The sequence below is a fragment of the Ixodes scapularis genome, unplaced genomic scaffold (genome assembly GCF_016920785.2).
Source record: "Ixodes scapularis isolate PalLabHiFi unplaced genomic scaffold, ASM1692078v2 PGA_scaffold4__175_contigs__length_147842914, whole genome shotgun sequence".
Taxonomy (NCBI): domain Eukaryota; kingdom Metazoa; phylum Arthropoda; class Arachnida; order Ixodida; family Ixodidae; genus Ixodes; species Ixodes scapularis.
Genome location: NW_024609879.1, coordinates 104007821 through 104022745, shown reverse-complemented (window position 1 = coordinate 104022745; position 14925 = coordinate 104007821). Strand labels below are relative to the sequence as shown.

The following is a 14925-nucleotide window of genomic DNA, read 5'->3' as shown; positions in this document are numbered from 1 at the left end:
GGTGAAGAACAAAATTGTGAATGGAATAACTTCGCAAAATAAATTACCTATTTTGGCCCAATACTTGGGTTACGATTTCAGCAAAGTTTGTTGGTCTGTTTAGCATATTTTCAGGCAAATCGTTACAATTCTAATATCTAATAACTTGCAATTGAGATAAGTATGTTCTTAAATATTTCGGCAAAACGAAACCCACCCGTTAGCTTCACATTCTTGGTAAATTAGTGTTGTATGTAAAGCTGATTTTCAGTTTTTCTACAGTGAGTTAGATCCATCTAGCATCTAACCCACACAATGGTGAGTGAAAACGATGTAAAACCTTCCTATATATGTTTTTCTTTTTACTTTATGACATATGTAATGTATCCAGGGTGTCAGCCGAGGCAGTACTGGTAGGTCTGGTCTTGGAGAGTAATGGCCACGAGCAGTTCACGCCGCCTCCTCGCATCTCTCCTGCAGTCCAGCTTTCCCGTAATCTTTTCACCTGTAAGATAGACACTTTCAATCTGTCAATCAATCAATCAATCAACCAACCAACCAATCACTTGTGCAACTGATAAAGAAGTGACAAGAAACATCTACACCGTCTAGGATTTACGAGTAGAATGCAATCTAAACCTAATAGTTTACAGCAGCCATATATAAAAATATTTGTCCACAAGCCTAGGCTTTGTAAGTAGAAGAACCTATTGCACTCTTTAATAAGGTATTTTCAGATCTGGTAGTTCTTAAACCTTGTAGGTACTTTTGCTAGTTGACAGAGTGACCATTATGTGTTTATGCTCAATATCATTTGCAAGAGCTGTGTGTAACATGGTACAGTAAAACCTCGTTATAACAAAGTTGAAGGAGCGATCGTAATTATTTCGTTATAACCATTAGTTTGTTATAGCCAATGTCCATTTCTTCCCTATTAGCAAGCAAGGGGAATTATGATTGCTTTGTTATATCCATTAGTTTGTTATATCCCATTTTGTTATAACGAGGTTTTACTGTAGCAGCTAAAGATATGCCTCCCTCTTGTACAGAACCACCCTACAATAATCCTCAAATTAAGTTTAGTAGTAGTATATCTAAACAATAAAAAAAAGATAATTTTAAATGTCCTCTTTCATGCTGAGAAGTGCCCAATTTTTGTGCACCATAATTATTTATATGTAGAGATCAAGGTTCTCCTCACAAAGGGCGGCGGTGGTACTGCCGCCCACCAGTCTGGCTAATGCTATGTATGTCCAGCCCACCTCTATATTTTGCCTCTGCTGGGCGAGATGATGCTGATTTTGGAAATGCACAACACCATACATTACTCTGTTTAAAAGACTTGTGTGGCAATACGCAACAGAACTGCATAGTCAATGCAAACAAAATCACTGCTGTGCGGCAGAGAAAGTGCCTAGAACACCAAAAGTTGCAGCAATCACTCCCTACTCTTCCCCCAAAACCCTGGAAATTGTTAGATGTACACACATCAGAAATTTTTCGAGAGAACCCTGGTCGAAACACTTCCTTAGCAACTGAGTGCAAACACCCAGCAACTTTAGCTTTAAAACTACAATTATACCAGCTGTTCACCACTTTCAGAAGTCGCCAGTTAAGGAGGTTCTAGTACGAGCACACGCTCAAGTGAACACTCAAACAAGGAAACCTCAACCAAGGAAGGAAGCTAGATCCTGCTGGCTCCGTTCAGCTGCAGAGACCAGTATTGAGCTCCCTCAACATCTTTTTTGCGGTTTACCTTTTGCCCCCAAGTTCATTCAGAGAGGCTTCTTCCTGCCATTAGGAAGGAGCTTCTTCATAATGGCGCACACTGTTTCATCCTGGGAATACTGTAACCTTGTTTTCCACCCAATGTCGCCAGTTATTTTGAAAATGATGACCCTAACATCACTAACCTGGCCTAACTGCAATTGGTTGTTCCAGCAGAAATACCGTCTGCTTCCAATGTGTAGGTTTCGCCTGCGGAGAAGTGCTCAGGACGACCTGCAACCAATCATATCACTTGGTTCAAACCTCGAGTACCTAAATACAAAAAACACCGGGCTCGCAAAATGAGGCAACTAAGGACCGAAGAAACTGGAATGCATAACCACTATTCGTGTCAAACATTTGTACAATAAAAAAGAGAAGGCTATTGTCTCCTCACAGCATGCATGCACATACGTACCCACATGCAGAGTGTATACAAATACATACACAGAGTACAGATAAGATACACATATACAGGTAGACTGTACAAAGATATGCATACAAGGTAATACACGAACAGAGACTGTAGTAAGGTGGTGAGCTGGGCAAGCTGGTACTGGTGAACATGATGAAAAAATAGCACACAAAAAGACAAGAACAGGAACAGAACACAGACAAGTGCTAACTCACAACTCAAATGTACTGTACGTTGAAAAGAAGAAAGAAGCAGGAACGTGAAACATGCATGAGGAAAAGGACACTGGTACCAGGGGTGCAGCAAGGACATCAAACACATTCACCAGTCTTAAAAGGATGGAGTGCAAAAGGCTGGAAAAATCACTGGCACAAAGGGTGCGGCTACAACTTCAACTATACAGTCGAACCTCGATATAACGAACTTCAATGTAACGAAATCCTCGATTTAACGAAGTATTTTATTTTTCATAATTTCTTGCCCATAGACCCCATGTATTTTTAGTCTCTATATAACGAAGTCTATTTTGCTGCTATTTCAATATAACGAAGCGCCATTGCCATAGAAGGCAATAAATAAATAGACTCTAAAAAACAACTTCGCAAAAAAAATTGTGGTTAAAAAAAAAGATTATGCGCAAACGCGAGCGCTTTGATAGGTTACTTCACGGGGACAGGCCTTCCAACGTTCCTAGGCTGCCCGAGGATGCGGCGCCGGTAGCGCCGGCGAGGCGTGCGGCAATACGGATTCCGCGGGGCTGGCCAGAAAATGCCGAGCAAAAAGTTTGCACGGCATAACAGCATCACCACTGACATTCACTGATCATCATAGTCCACTGTACCGCGGGTAGCGCGGGAGCCAACTTCAGCAGGGAAGCGACGTGATGGCGCGACCTAGGGTGCGCGCGTTTATCCAGGCACCCTAGCGCGACCGCACGGGCAGTGCCATCCAGGGGAAGACCGAGAAGACCGATTATCGTCTTGCGACCGTGATGTAAAGCAAAGGCGCAAGCACACTGTGGGCGCAAGTAAACTGTGCGGGCAAGAGTGCTGTGTAGGTTGGAAACATTGGCACCGCCTAAACCAAAGTATACAGGCGGCTTTGCCTAAACTAAACAGCTTTATTTTTCAACCGGGCGGTTCACTCACGTGCTTGCGGGCATAAGGAAACGTAAAGTTCTTTCTTTGGATGAGAAAGCAAACGTTTTGGACGCCATCCTGAAGAGACTGCTGAGATCAAGAGCACTCGGGAAGTGCTCGACGCAATGGACGTACTGAGGGGGTAGTGTACACGGCGTCGCATGGGCAGCAAGATACCGTGCAAGCGCTCTGGGCGCTCGAACGCCGTATGACCAGTATGACGCCGCTGCTACTGTCGGACAAGGCGCAAGCAAAACTCGCGGACTACTTTGCCCCAAAATAAATGTCATTTTCGGTGAGTTTTCATACCCGTAAAATGTTTCGGAATATTTTTTTGCATGCTAAAGCCAAATTTCGATTTAGCGAAATTTCAATGTAACGAAGTAAGTTGCGAATTTTACCAACTTCGTTACATCGAGGTTTAACTGTACTTGTTACTCTTTAAAAAAAAAATTTCCTTGTCAGTTAAGGAAACAGAAGGCTGGCTGACACAGCGGTTTCCCAAACTGGAGATAATAAATGCTTCAAATATTCCCCTAGTGTGTTTGTTTCTGCATCGACCTAATATAGTTGTTTGATTTAAGTAAGGTAAACAAGAGCAGGTTGTACAGTGCAATGATGGGTGACCCCCTACCGTAGACTTTGGAGAGAGATTATGCTCTTTAAGTCGATCATTCGAACACCGTCCAGTTTGGCCAATGTAAGATCTACCACAGGAAAGGAGGATGTTGTAAACCACTTCCAATTAATTTTCTCCTGAGCCTTCCGCACGTTCACGTCTACTTCATCCTTTTAAGACTGGTGAGTGTGTTTGATGTCCTTGCTGTGCCCTTGGTGCCAGTGTTCTTTTCCTTGTGCATGCTGGGCGTTTCTGCTGCTTCCTTCTTTTCAACATACAATACATTTGAGTTGTAGCTAGTGCTCGTCTTCTGTGTTCCTTCCTCTCCCTGTCCTCTTTTTTTGCAGACTGTAGGCATGCATAACAGGGTGCTTCAACTAACTTCCATCAAGACTTCAAAAAGTTGGTGCTCGCTACTCATGTTTAACCAATGCAGACTTGAGTATACAAAAAGTATCTCTACTTGAGCAAGTAGAGATACTTTTTGTCCTGTGCCAAAATTGGCTAATTAATGCAGAAAAATTAGCAAACTTTTGCAACATTACCATTCTGCACTAAACCTCCAACAGAAAAGTTTAGAGCATGCTGAGAAATATCCCGTCATGTTGTTTCCATCAAGGTAACCTTCATGTCTAATCCTTTTTTCTAGCTTCAAAAAAAGTGCTCGAGATTTTAAAAAAATTTTTGTGACTACCTGTTAGCGAACTGCAATTTAAGTGCATTTAGTCATGTGGGATTCTTTTAAATCTCGTGCGTGTCCAGTATTGTTGTGGTATTATGCGCAGTGGAATACTCCTCCTCTCAGTCATATCATGGATCAGCATTCAGCTATCTGTGTGGAAATGTTGCGGTTCTTACAGGCACAGGTAACTCAAAGGCACTGTCGAAGTAGCCGGCAAACGCGGTAATCTCGTCCGCCCCTGGCGCCACCTCAAATTCGAAGTCCGATGTGAAGTTGGTGTCTTCCACGTTGCATGTGTTGAGGTCCAGGCTCTAGAAATGGTGACAGGAACATCATGAAATGTCAGCGCATAAACGTCGCCGTAAAGGAGGCAAGGACAAAAAACACGAAAAGTTGACGTCCATTACATCAACCAGACTGGCATATTGCCGCATGCTAACGTGGTCGAGTTGGCAGCGCGCTGGACTCGTGCGCAGGTGGCTCGATTTCGATTCCCGGCACTGCATGTCGTTTTACCTTTCTTTATGTAAGTAGAAGCTTCAAGAAGGTTGGAGAACCGTCTAGCTTGTTCACGGTTAGAATTTATATTTCGAGAAGCATCGAGACAGAATATTCTGGGTTCCCAATGAAGACTTAAAAGAAGCTACGCCGCACAAGTAGGTCTTGCCTCAGTGCTCGGCCCCCGCGGTTATGCCGACTTGCGACGCCACTCTTTCTCTTTTGTTTTCTCAACACAAGTTCGCCACATTAAATGTTTAGTTTCTTTCGTTATTTACCGCCTCATCAATTGTCATTTGTGACAATATTACTGTTCATCCACAGATGAGCTCACATTTCTCTATTGTAGCCAGAGAATTTCGCACACAGAGTATGTTTCGACGCTGAACGGCAAACGCCAACAGTTTTTTCTTCGTACAGCCAACAAAATCCTCATCTCAATAAAAAAAAAAAAAAAAAAAAAAAAACTGGAAGTTTTGGGAAAATATGGTAAGGGTGCAGGCCAGCTGGTGGATATTAACCATGTTGTAGACATGATTACATTGTGTGATGAAGACTGTGTCACTTGAGCTGTATAGACTTCGTCCTTTTGTGTTGGTAGTGATGACCTTGAGATTGAGACTTTACAAGGAGATGGACTAAATAAATGAGTTAGCCGAGTTTGAGACGTCGTCCTGTCTATTTTCTGTCTCTGCTATGTTTTAATGTTTCTCCTTTACCCCAGTCTCAGGTTAGTTCAACAAGGGTTGTTCTTTTTGTCGTACCTTATGATAAAGAAATGCACTACTGGAAATAAAGTAGGAAAAGTGTCAGTCTGCACACAAAAAATAAGCAGTTGTTTTCTTCATGCACTGATTCAGCAATCGCTCTTCACTCCTACCATGCTCCTTCTCTCCCTTACTTTGCTAAAAGGCAAAGGCTACGTTCCCGGTAAGTCAACTAGCGCGTCTGTTGTAGACATGTGACTATACCAGTGATGTGTTAGGTTTGAGTGATTTTGGAACACCTTTTGGAGCAGCCAAATGCCCATTTTGGAGCAGCAAAACCTGCTTTTGGAGCTTAAGCATACATTTAATTTTTGCTAATACCAGCACGAATATCATGTTAAGATTTATCCATTTACGTCTACCTTGCCTTCCTGCTTTTGTGCAACCTTTTGATGCCGTCAAAAGCATGGCAGGTTTCATTCCCTAGCAAGTAATTTAATTGTGCGTAGAAGTACAAGCCACAGTAACAACATGCTGATTGATGAAGGGTGGTAGAATATGGTGTGCATGCTTATTTTAGGTGTGAAATAAAATGTAAACGAAATAGTACAGTGTACTGCAATAATTCTAGAATATAATAACTTCGAGCACCTAATTGATGCTTTCTTCAAGTTCTAGAGGTTGCAAGTAAACTACAGTTCTTAATTCAGATGAAATACAAAGCTTTTGTCATTTGATTATAAACATCAACGACATTTTATAAGCAGAACTTTATAACAAAAACCAGCATGTCAAAGACAAATTTGCTTTATTAAAAAGGAACCCGCCGAACCTGTTTAGGTCATTCCCAGACTTGTATTTACTGCTCCAATTTATTTATATTTATATTTCTGTATTCACTGTGCCATTGCATGGATGTAACTTCTAGAATGTTGCAAAAAGAGCTCTCTGGCCACTGGCCACCGCCATTTTGCGACTCGAGTGAGCCAGATATTTTTTCCACCCGCCTGAACTGTGCATACCCCGTCAGTGCGACTGCCCACCTGCATTGTGCATTCAGAGTTTGCCGGCTTTTCTTGGAAGTTTTTACTTTATTTGACTGTTCAGAATGCTTACCCTCAGTGTGTTATCTGCCACTGTGAGCACCAGGTAATACCAGGGCTCATAGCCTGCTCGGCCTTTGAAGGAAACGAACGAAGAAAGCAAACGTCAAGCAGCCTGTAACGCGGGCCGTTCAACGCTTTTCTAGCATTGTTTCCATTGAGATGATCTCTGAAAAGCCGTCCCGGCCATGTTTCCAGTCTTCGCGAAAAATAGCTGATAGTGTCGGGTCCGGGGTGTGGTGGCGGAAGAGACACATTCATTTATTTGCTTTGGTGCTGTGCGAAAAAGCAGCTGTCTTCAAAACGTGCCCCAAAACAAGCCGTATTCTGTCCTATTGTCGTGAAGCGACTATCGTTAACACCATGAATTGCATATGCTATATTATTTGGGACCTTCCTCAAATCCTGTTCGGATAACGCAGCACTGATGGGTACGTACAATATAGTATGTTGCTCCATTGATGAGACTCATTGAATTTCATGTTGTGAGTGGGGAATATCCATGCAGTTTGACCACACAAATCTTGTGTGGTCAAATATTTTCGACAGTTAAGACCTTTGTAGATTGGCGCAGCTGAGCGTATCATGCCGTAAAATGATCAACATAAAATAAAACAAACATTTCAGTCGCATTTGTTTTGTCATGCACATACTCATTAAAAATAGCTTTCATTTGTTTTTGTTCTCAAAAATAGTACAATGCCTTCCTAAAAACCTAGAGAACTTTTATTCACCATAGAACACAATAAATAATAAAATGGGACAACCCACCACCAGCATCCGGAATGGTGCCTACGCAGGCTGCCACAGCCCACTCACCAGAAAACCCACAGCCCGGCGCAGTCGGGCAACACTGATGTACTCTCAAAAACCAGGGACGCACGCTCTAAATCACTTTGTTTGAAACTGCCACTGAAAAGGTCTATACTATAAAGGCCACAACTAAACGAGAATTGACATAAAAAAATAAACATACACGGCAGTTCATTGAAGTTTTCCTGCAATACTCAAGAATCCTTGACGAATTATGAATGCGAAAAATGATATTGTCAGATTATTGCTACAATATATACTAACTGCAATTTGTTAGTGTTTTTTATGTTGTTTTTTTTTAAGAAGTTGCATGTAATTTTTTTGTTCTTGGGGGTGTGTTTCCTTCAGCACATGATTGTACTACGTCGAAGCAAAATATGCAAAATTGCCACGCCTTCTAGGCGGTGACAAGCACTCAACAATGCTAGCTATCCAGTCAGAACAGACGAGCATGAGAAATATTGTGAAACTTCCAAACACTGTCAATATCTTTTACAGAGATCAGTTTGAATATGATGTTATTTAAGGCGATAAGCAAAAGTTTTGGAAATTCGCACTAGCTTACCATAATAACCCGGTTTCTGTACTCTACCAGTTCAGGTATGCCATTTTTTTGTCAATTTCACAACAACAAAATTTTCGCTACAACAAATTTTTTCTTGCGCACCGTCAGTTTCGTTGTAGCGAAGTTTGACTGTATTCGCTTTAAACTTCACCAATATTTTGTACATGTGCCTGCTTACACATAGGCCTGTGTAGTGGATAGTGTAAAAATTCTGCTTGTTATGAGTAGCTATTCCTATAGCAAATTGCTACTTTGCCTCACATCATATTTAGATGAATTTCTGATAATTCAAACTTCTAATATTTCAAACTAAAGTCTGGCTGTCTAGAGTATAATTTAATGAGAGCTGACTCAAAAAAAAAAAAGTAAACACTTTATTAAAAAAATATATATATAAAAAATGCTATTCAGGGCTAGAACTTGACTGCAGACGGAGAAATAATCACCTTGACCAGGGCTGGCTGGACGGAGCAGACGCTCTCAGAGCCGACCAGCATGATGTGAGCCTCCCTGGCCACTTCCTTTTTGAGGCAGCTCATCTTGAAGCCATACACGTCCCCCCAGAATCCTATGTGGCGCTGGTGCAACGCTGCCAGACAGCAATGATGAATAAGTGAACAGACTCAAGAACAACACAGTCCTATGTCGTATCATCTAAAAAGCCTACATATAAAACATTATGATGCAATTTCGCCTAAAAGTTTATTAAATCGGCCAACGACACATTTATTAAAACGCATACAACGAACCAAGGCTCTGTTAACACATTTATTATCCTGAACTGTTTATACACCTGCTAATTGTATTGCAGCAACTAAGCTCAAATAATTTTAACTCCCAGTGAAAACCAAATGTTTGCGAATTTCGTGAATTGCCTGTATTTGCAAAAACTAGGTCCTGCGAACAATTCCAGTAAAATGTAAACACATTGGCATCTATATTGAGGTCCCACCGCGTCACGAAAATTAGAACCCGCAATTTATTCTAAAACTTCAGCTTTGAACTAAATCGCGAAAAATTGAATATGCAAAAAACAAGTCGTTTACAGTATATATATTTTTTTATGCTAAATATGTTATTAAATGTGTCGAAGTTGAAAACATAAAAATCGACTGTATCAGAACTTAATGCATCAAATGGAAACCAGAAACAGTAAATCCTTTTCGGGTTATTGTTTCCTGTCAACGCTCACTTTCATCAATTTGGTCATACACAAATTAACATTATGTTATTCTCTGACCGTTGCGAGTGTGGCTGTCTTCACTAAAAAGAAATCCACAGCAACCCTTCGCACTCACACAGCGTTTTGAAAATAATTACAATATTTTATATTTAAACTTTCGACGAGTAATTTTTCTTATAATATTTTGCCACCAAGGGGCGAGGCAGAACGGCGCATGCGCGTCGGATCTCCTGCAAGAACGACGGTCGCTTCCCGCAATGCTTGGATAGAAAATGGCGTACCATTTCGATTCACACGATTACCAGCGGCCTCCGCACTTGCCCATGCCCCGTTGTTCGGCAGCACCATGAGTTGTGGAGTGAATTTTACGACAGTGTGAAATGTTAGACATTCTAAAGATTTAGGAACTTCTTGACGAACGTGGGACACGAGCCCTCAATGCAAGAGAGTCCCGCGAGTCGCGGGACGGGTGGTCACCCTATCGGAGTGGCTCTATGGTTACCAAAATCCGCGCAATCTAGCGGGCATCACGCGGTGCGCGGAGGAGCGCAATCATTGCCGCTGTGTGGACACAGCCAACACTGCACGGAACGTCAACAACTGGAAGAACTGTTTTGTTTGCTTCTTACATTTAAAGGCATGGAGCGCGAGAGCAAGAGAGAAAAAAGACAGTGTGGGGTGCCGTCCGCCGCTTTCGTTGATGACGTAGCCGACATCTCCGTACCACGTGATGTACAGTAGTTGGCGCACAGGACCAATGTTGCCTGCCGCATGCAAGGTTTCGATTTCGCCTTGTGATTGTCATTTAAACGAGGTTTGCAAGAGAACTATATAACGTTTTGGCATCGCCCGTAATCCCAAAATTTTCGGAATCAACCAGTGTTGCCCTTTAATGAGGCTACAAAGGATTTTTCCTTTTTCAGGAAGAGAGGGGGGGGGGGGGGGGTGAGAAGGTTGAAGGTTAGGCACCTTTGTTGCAGAGTGCCACGAGAAACAGGTCGCACCGACTGGGCAGGAGGGTACCGCCCGGTTTTAGGTGGTGGTCTCGCGCGTGCAGTACTGTGTCCAGCATCCCTTCAAACAGCAGGAAGTAGCCCATCCACTCTGAGACGATGACGTCCACTCGCTCAACGGGCAGGTCAATGTCCTCCAGGCGACCTTTCAGCAGGGTCACCGTGCCGTGCAGGTCGTTCTCCCTGCCGAGAGGGCGCGCACAGGAGAGCATACACATGGCTGAATCTTCCCACGCAGCCACAAATTCGGACGCAAAGCTTCTACCGGAAAGCTTAATGGACTGCGCCAGGGATTCTCAGTATTGCCTTACACCTCATTTAAAGAGGAACCCTTACTTTGAACATAATTTAAACCGGGACCCTTACCTCACACAAAATTTAAACTGGAACCCTTACCTTACACCTAAATTTTAAAACCTCTCAATTTCAGGCCTTGCGCCTGAAATTGAGAGGTCTGTAGCAGTTACTTGGGATTCCTCTTGCGGATGTTTATTTTTGAGTTAGCACCACATTTTTGCCATTTTTGCACCCTGAATAGATAATGTAAGAAATATATTTAAGCAGTTATAAAAAAACATGCGTGTCACAAAAAAAACTGTTCTTTGAAAATTGTTTTGTGCAATATTTATACTTGTTGCAAGACAAATCTTGCCCCCCCAAGACAAACCAATTCCGAAACATACTCCTATTTTGAGACGCCGACGTCGATATTAGATCACGTTCTGGAGTGGCTGAAATGATTCTTGCAACACAGAGATTAGACCATCAATTTATGTTTTACGGGAAAAGTTATTTTTGCGACGCAAGTGTCCTCACACTTACGCTGTCTGGCAAGTCCCTTCGTGACATTTTAGGGAATGTTAAGCGGTCAACAGGTCATAAAGAGACTAGCCCACACCTGACGATGTCCATGGCCTGGAAGACAATGTCTGACTGGTCGACGCCGATCACCCTGCTGGCCCCACACCGCGCCGCAAACATGGCCAGGATGGCCGTGCCGCAGCCGACGTCCAGTACCACCCGACCCTTGATTGACGTCTCAGCGTTCATCTCCAGCGCTTTACGGTATGCCTCGGTCCTCGGCGCGTCCTGTAGCATCTCCTGGTGGATCCCGTGGTGCGCGTACGACTCAAAGTATGGCGAGTCCTCGTCCGCACGAAGCAACCCCACAGTCGGAAATGCAGTGCCCGGCGCGGCGCCATCTTGCAGGAAGATTTTGGCAGTCTCTCTGCGTGGCAAACAGTGTATTAAAGAAGTTGAAACGTGTCCTGGACAAAATTAATCAAAAATTGTTTTATTTGGATAAACATCTAGGAGGCTGGGGCGAAAGGAGACTCGCATCGCCCTAATAGGCCCTATCCCCCTGTACAAGTCATCAACACAGCAGCGAAAAAAATATTGACACATCATTGAATATAAATTTTAACAGATATAACTAGCTATTTAATATTGAACAAAATAATACATCTATACACATTTACAATTATACACAATAATACACTCTATACAGTGCAATCCACTTATAACGATACCATATAACGATATATTGCTGCAACGATCAGTTTCTTTGAAATCATCAATTTAGCATTGGGTCTATGTAACATAAAAAGGATATAGCGAAAGATAACCCTTGGCACATCGGATACAGCGATAAAAGCAGACGGCCCAGAACATATTTAATATGAAAATGGGTCTGAAAACGAAATAAAATCACCAGAAGGTGCTCCGTGAGCGATGCCGGAATTTCGTATCACCTGGCATTAGTCGGCGAAATTGGACGGGATCATCGCAAATGGACGCGAGCACCGACGGTGACAATTTTGGTAACGTTAGTGACCCCCCTCCAACGTCTACGCAAGGTGCCCTGCTCGTGATCCTGTCGCTGATCGGTTTTGCGCATTCGAAAGGACTGCCGCCAGTGTATGCACAAGTAGTGGATGTGATGCAAACTGCTATCATCAAGCTGCGGCTTCCATGTAAACAAGCAGAGATATCCTATTTCTTTTTAAGCGTGATTAACACCTTGGATTTTGTGTTTATTAAAGGCACCAAGATTCAAATTTAGTTATGTCTCTCAGCTCATCTCTTGCGATATTGGTGAGTAACCTTTTTTGCAGCGGGGGAGCAAGGGAGGGTGATATTTTGGACCTTTTGAAGGGCAGTCCAGATATAATCGGTTAGAACAATCGGATTTTCCGGTTATGTTAATATTGCTATAGGTGGATTGCACTGTATAATATTTCTAATGTGACAGAGTTATTTAAATATTCTATGCTAAAGCTAAGAAATATGTTTTTGAAATGGTTTTAAATGTGTATTGTTTTGGAGCTATGAATCATTGACATTACATCTCAGTTGGTGTTTCATATCAGTGAAATTTGATGAGACATCCTTTGTGTACCATAGTTTGTTCGAACTCCTTAATGGTGGTAATGCATGTGGCATAATGTGCATGCCGTTGTTGCGTTGGTAGAATTATGATATATGCAACGAAGATCTGATCCTACTTTGTGGAACATCCATATCTAATAAATTTGCAGACGTACAGACTCTGCTGCTAATGCACATGCTGCGTGTGTGACAGCACAAGGTCACATAACTCCGACATCACATGGTACCATAATGACAGATGTCACATGCCGTCAGAGTTACATGATGTCGTGTTGACACGTGAACCCCCGACATCAAGGTGCAGCTGTTCCTCGTGCACCCGGTCTCTGAGCATTTGCACTGCCTAGCTCAGTTAGTACAATATCCAGATAATACCCTAGTAACATAAGCGCCCTTAACTGCAATCAAGTTTGACCTCAATCATAGTTCTCTGCGGTTGAGGGGCCCGTGCAATTAGGGTACAATAATTGATTGCAAGTTTCATTCCCGTCGAGGTGCCCCTCTTATGTTCATTTTAAATCGGCCCCGTGGGCTTATATACTTTATATGTGACTTTAAACTTTGCGTAAAATATAACGCTAAAATGCAACTGTTCTTTCATGGATGTGGTTGATAAAACACATCCTGTTTAAACTGCAAACTACCACACAAGCTGTGCTGCAACTGAAAGCGGCAGCTGTTGCCAACGTTACTAGATTACCTCAGTTGTGGAACTCCAGCGGAAGGGGGTACTCCCTTCACTCACTTCAGTCCGCCTCCCATCGTTTGAAGCGCCATCTAGATTTCCGTTTCACAAGTGTGTGTTCTATAGAGCACACCTTGAACGCCATCTAGACGCTGTGCTTCAAGACGTATGTATTCCATAGGGTACACTGCAGTTACCATAGCAGCCGTCTGGCGGATCGAGCGACGGGAGGCAAGTTGTGGTGATTGAGGGGGGTACTGCTCGTGCAAGCCGCATCTATGAGCAGTTCTGTAACTGAGCTACTGTAACAACGTTGGCCGTTACGTTGTTGAGAGGCATGCTTTAGGGGATTTGCTCTTAGTCTACGTGCTTTCCCCTCTATGCCATAATGACCTCCGCCGTACATCAGGCATCTCATTTGCATAAACGTAATGTTTATGCAAATGAAACGTGAACGCCAAAACGCATAACGCAAAACGATCGCAAAATGGCCTTCAATTCATGTTGCCCTACCAGGAGGATGACAAAATTGCGGAGTGTAGAGGGGGCTATGGGAGTGCACGTTTTGGAATGTGCACACCCTCGCAGGACCCCCCCCCCCCCCTCCCCTCCACACCGCTGTTTCAACGCCTCCAGATAGTGCAACAGATATCGAAGGCCATATAGAAAATCTATAAATCAGATTCCAACTGCTCAATCGGGATCACATGGCTTATAAACCGCATCTAAAATACGAGCTGCGAGGATGTAACAAACACGTCGCTAGTCTGCAAGCGTCTCAGCCTGGATGGATGAATGGATGAATATATCGATGCTAAAGGGCTGTCTATACTCCGTCAAAACGTCGACAAGTGCACGCGCGCCCGACCGCATCAGACGACGCCAGCTGCGAACGGTGGTTTATACTCCGTCGTCATGCGCAATGCGACGCGACGTGGCACAGCACAGCCCAGCACGCATCGGCGTAGCTTACGACGGATTAGAGTGTGGTCTATTGGCAACGACGACGAGCGCACATTGACGATGGTGGCTATCCCAGAAGCCTCTGTGCAAGCTTCCCATTCAGAAATTTGGGGCAGGTCATGGTCAGGGCATGTCGGAATGTGCGAGGCACTCATTTCTGTTATTTCCGAAAACTGAGCTTGCCGTTCTTGCCGTGTGTAGTGTGCTGTCCACATGCTTTCGTGTTGGTGTGCTTAATAGTTAACATTCCTGCACATGACTGGGCGAGTGTGTGCATGGATGTGGACTGCTCAGAGAATGCACTACCCCCCGAGTCTCATTAGGCCTATCAATTTAACGAGCCGGTGGCGATGGGCGGTGGTGGTCGGCTGTGGTGGTGGGGTGCCGGCAAAAGCTGGAAGCT

General features: G+C 43.4%; 1 protein-coding gene across 1 annotated transcript in view; it reads right to left on the bottom strand.

Moving 5' to 3' along the window:
* Positions 1-323: 323 nt before the first annotated feature.
* LOC120839080 (protein arginine N-methyltransferase 3) overlaps positions 324-14925 on the bottom strand; it is a 46212-nt gene continuing 31610 nt past the window's right edge. Inside the window, exons 4-9 of the mRNA XM_040209293.2 lie at positions 11382-11711; positions 10440-10666; positions 8734-8876; positions 4778-4912; positions 1893-1980; positions 324-484 (exon numbers count right to left, since the gene is read on the bottom strand). Of these exons, the coding sequence (XP_040065227.1) occupies positions 375-484; positions 1893-1980; positions 4778-4912; positions 8734-8876; positions 10440-10666; positions 11382-11711 (1033 nt within the window). The 3' untranslated portion in view covers positions 324-374. The remainder of the gene's footprint in view (positions 485-1892; positions 1981-4777; positions 4913-8733; positions 8877-10439; positions 10667-11381; positions 11712-14925) is intronic.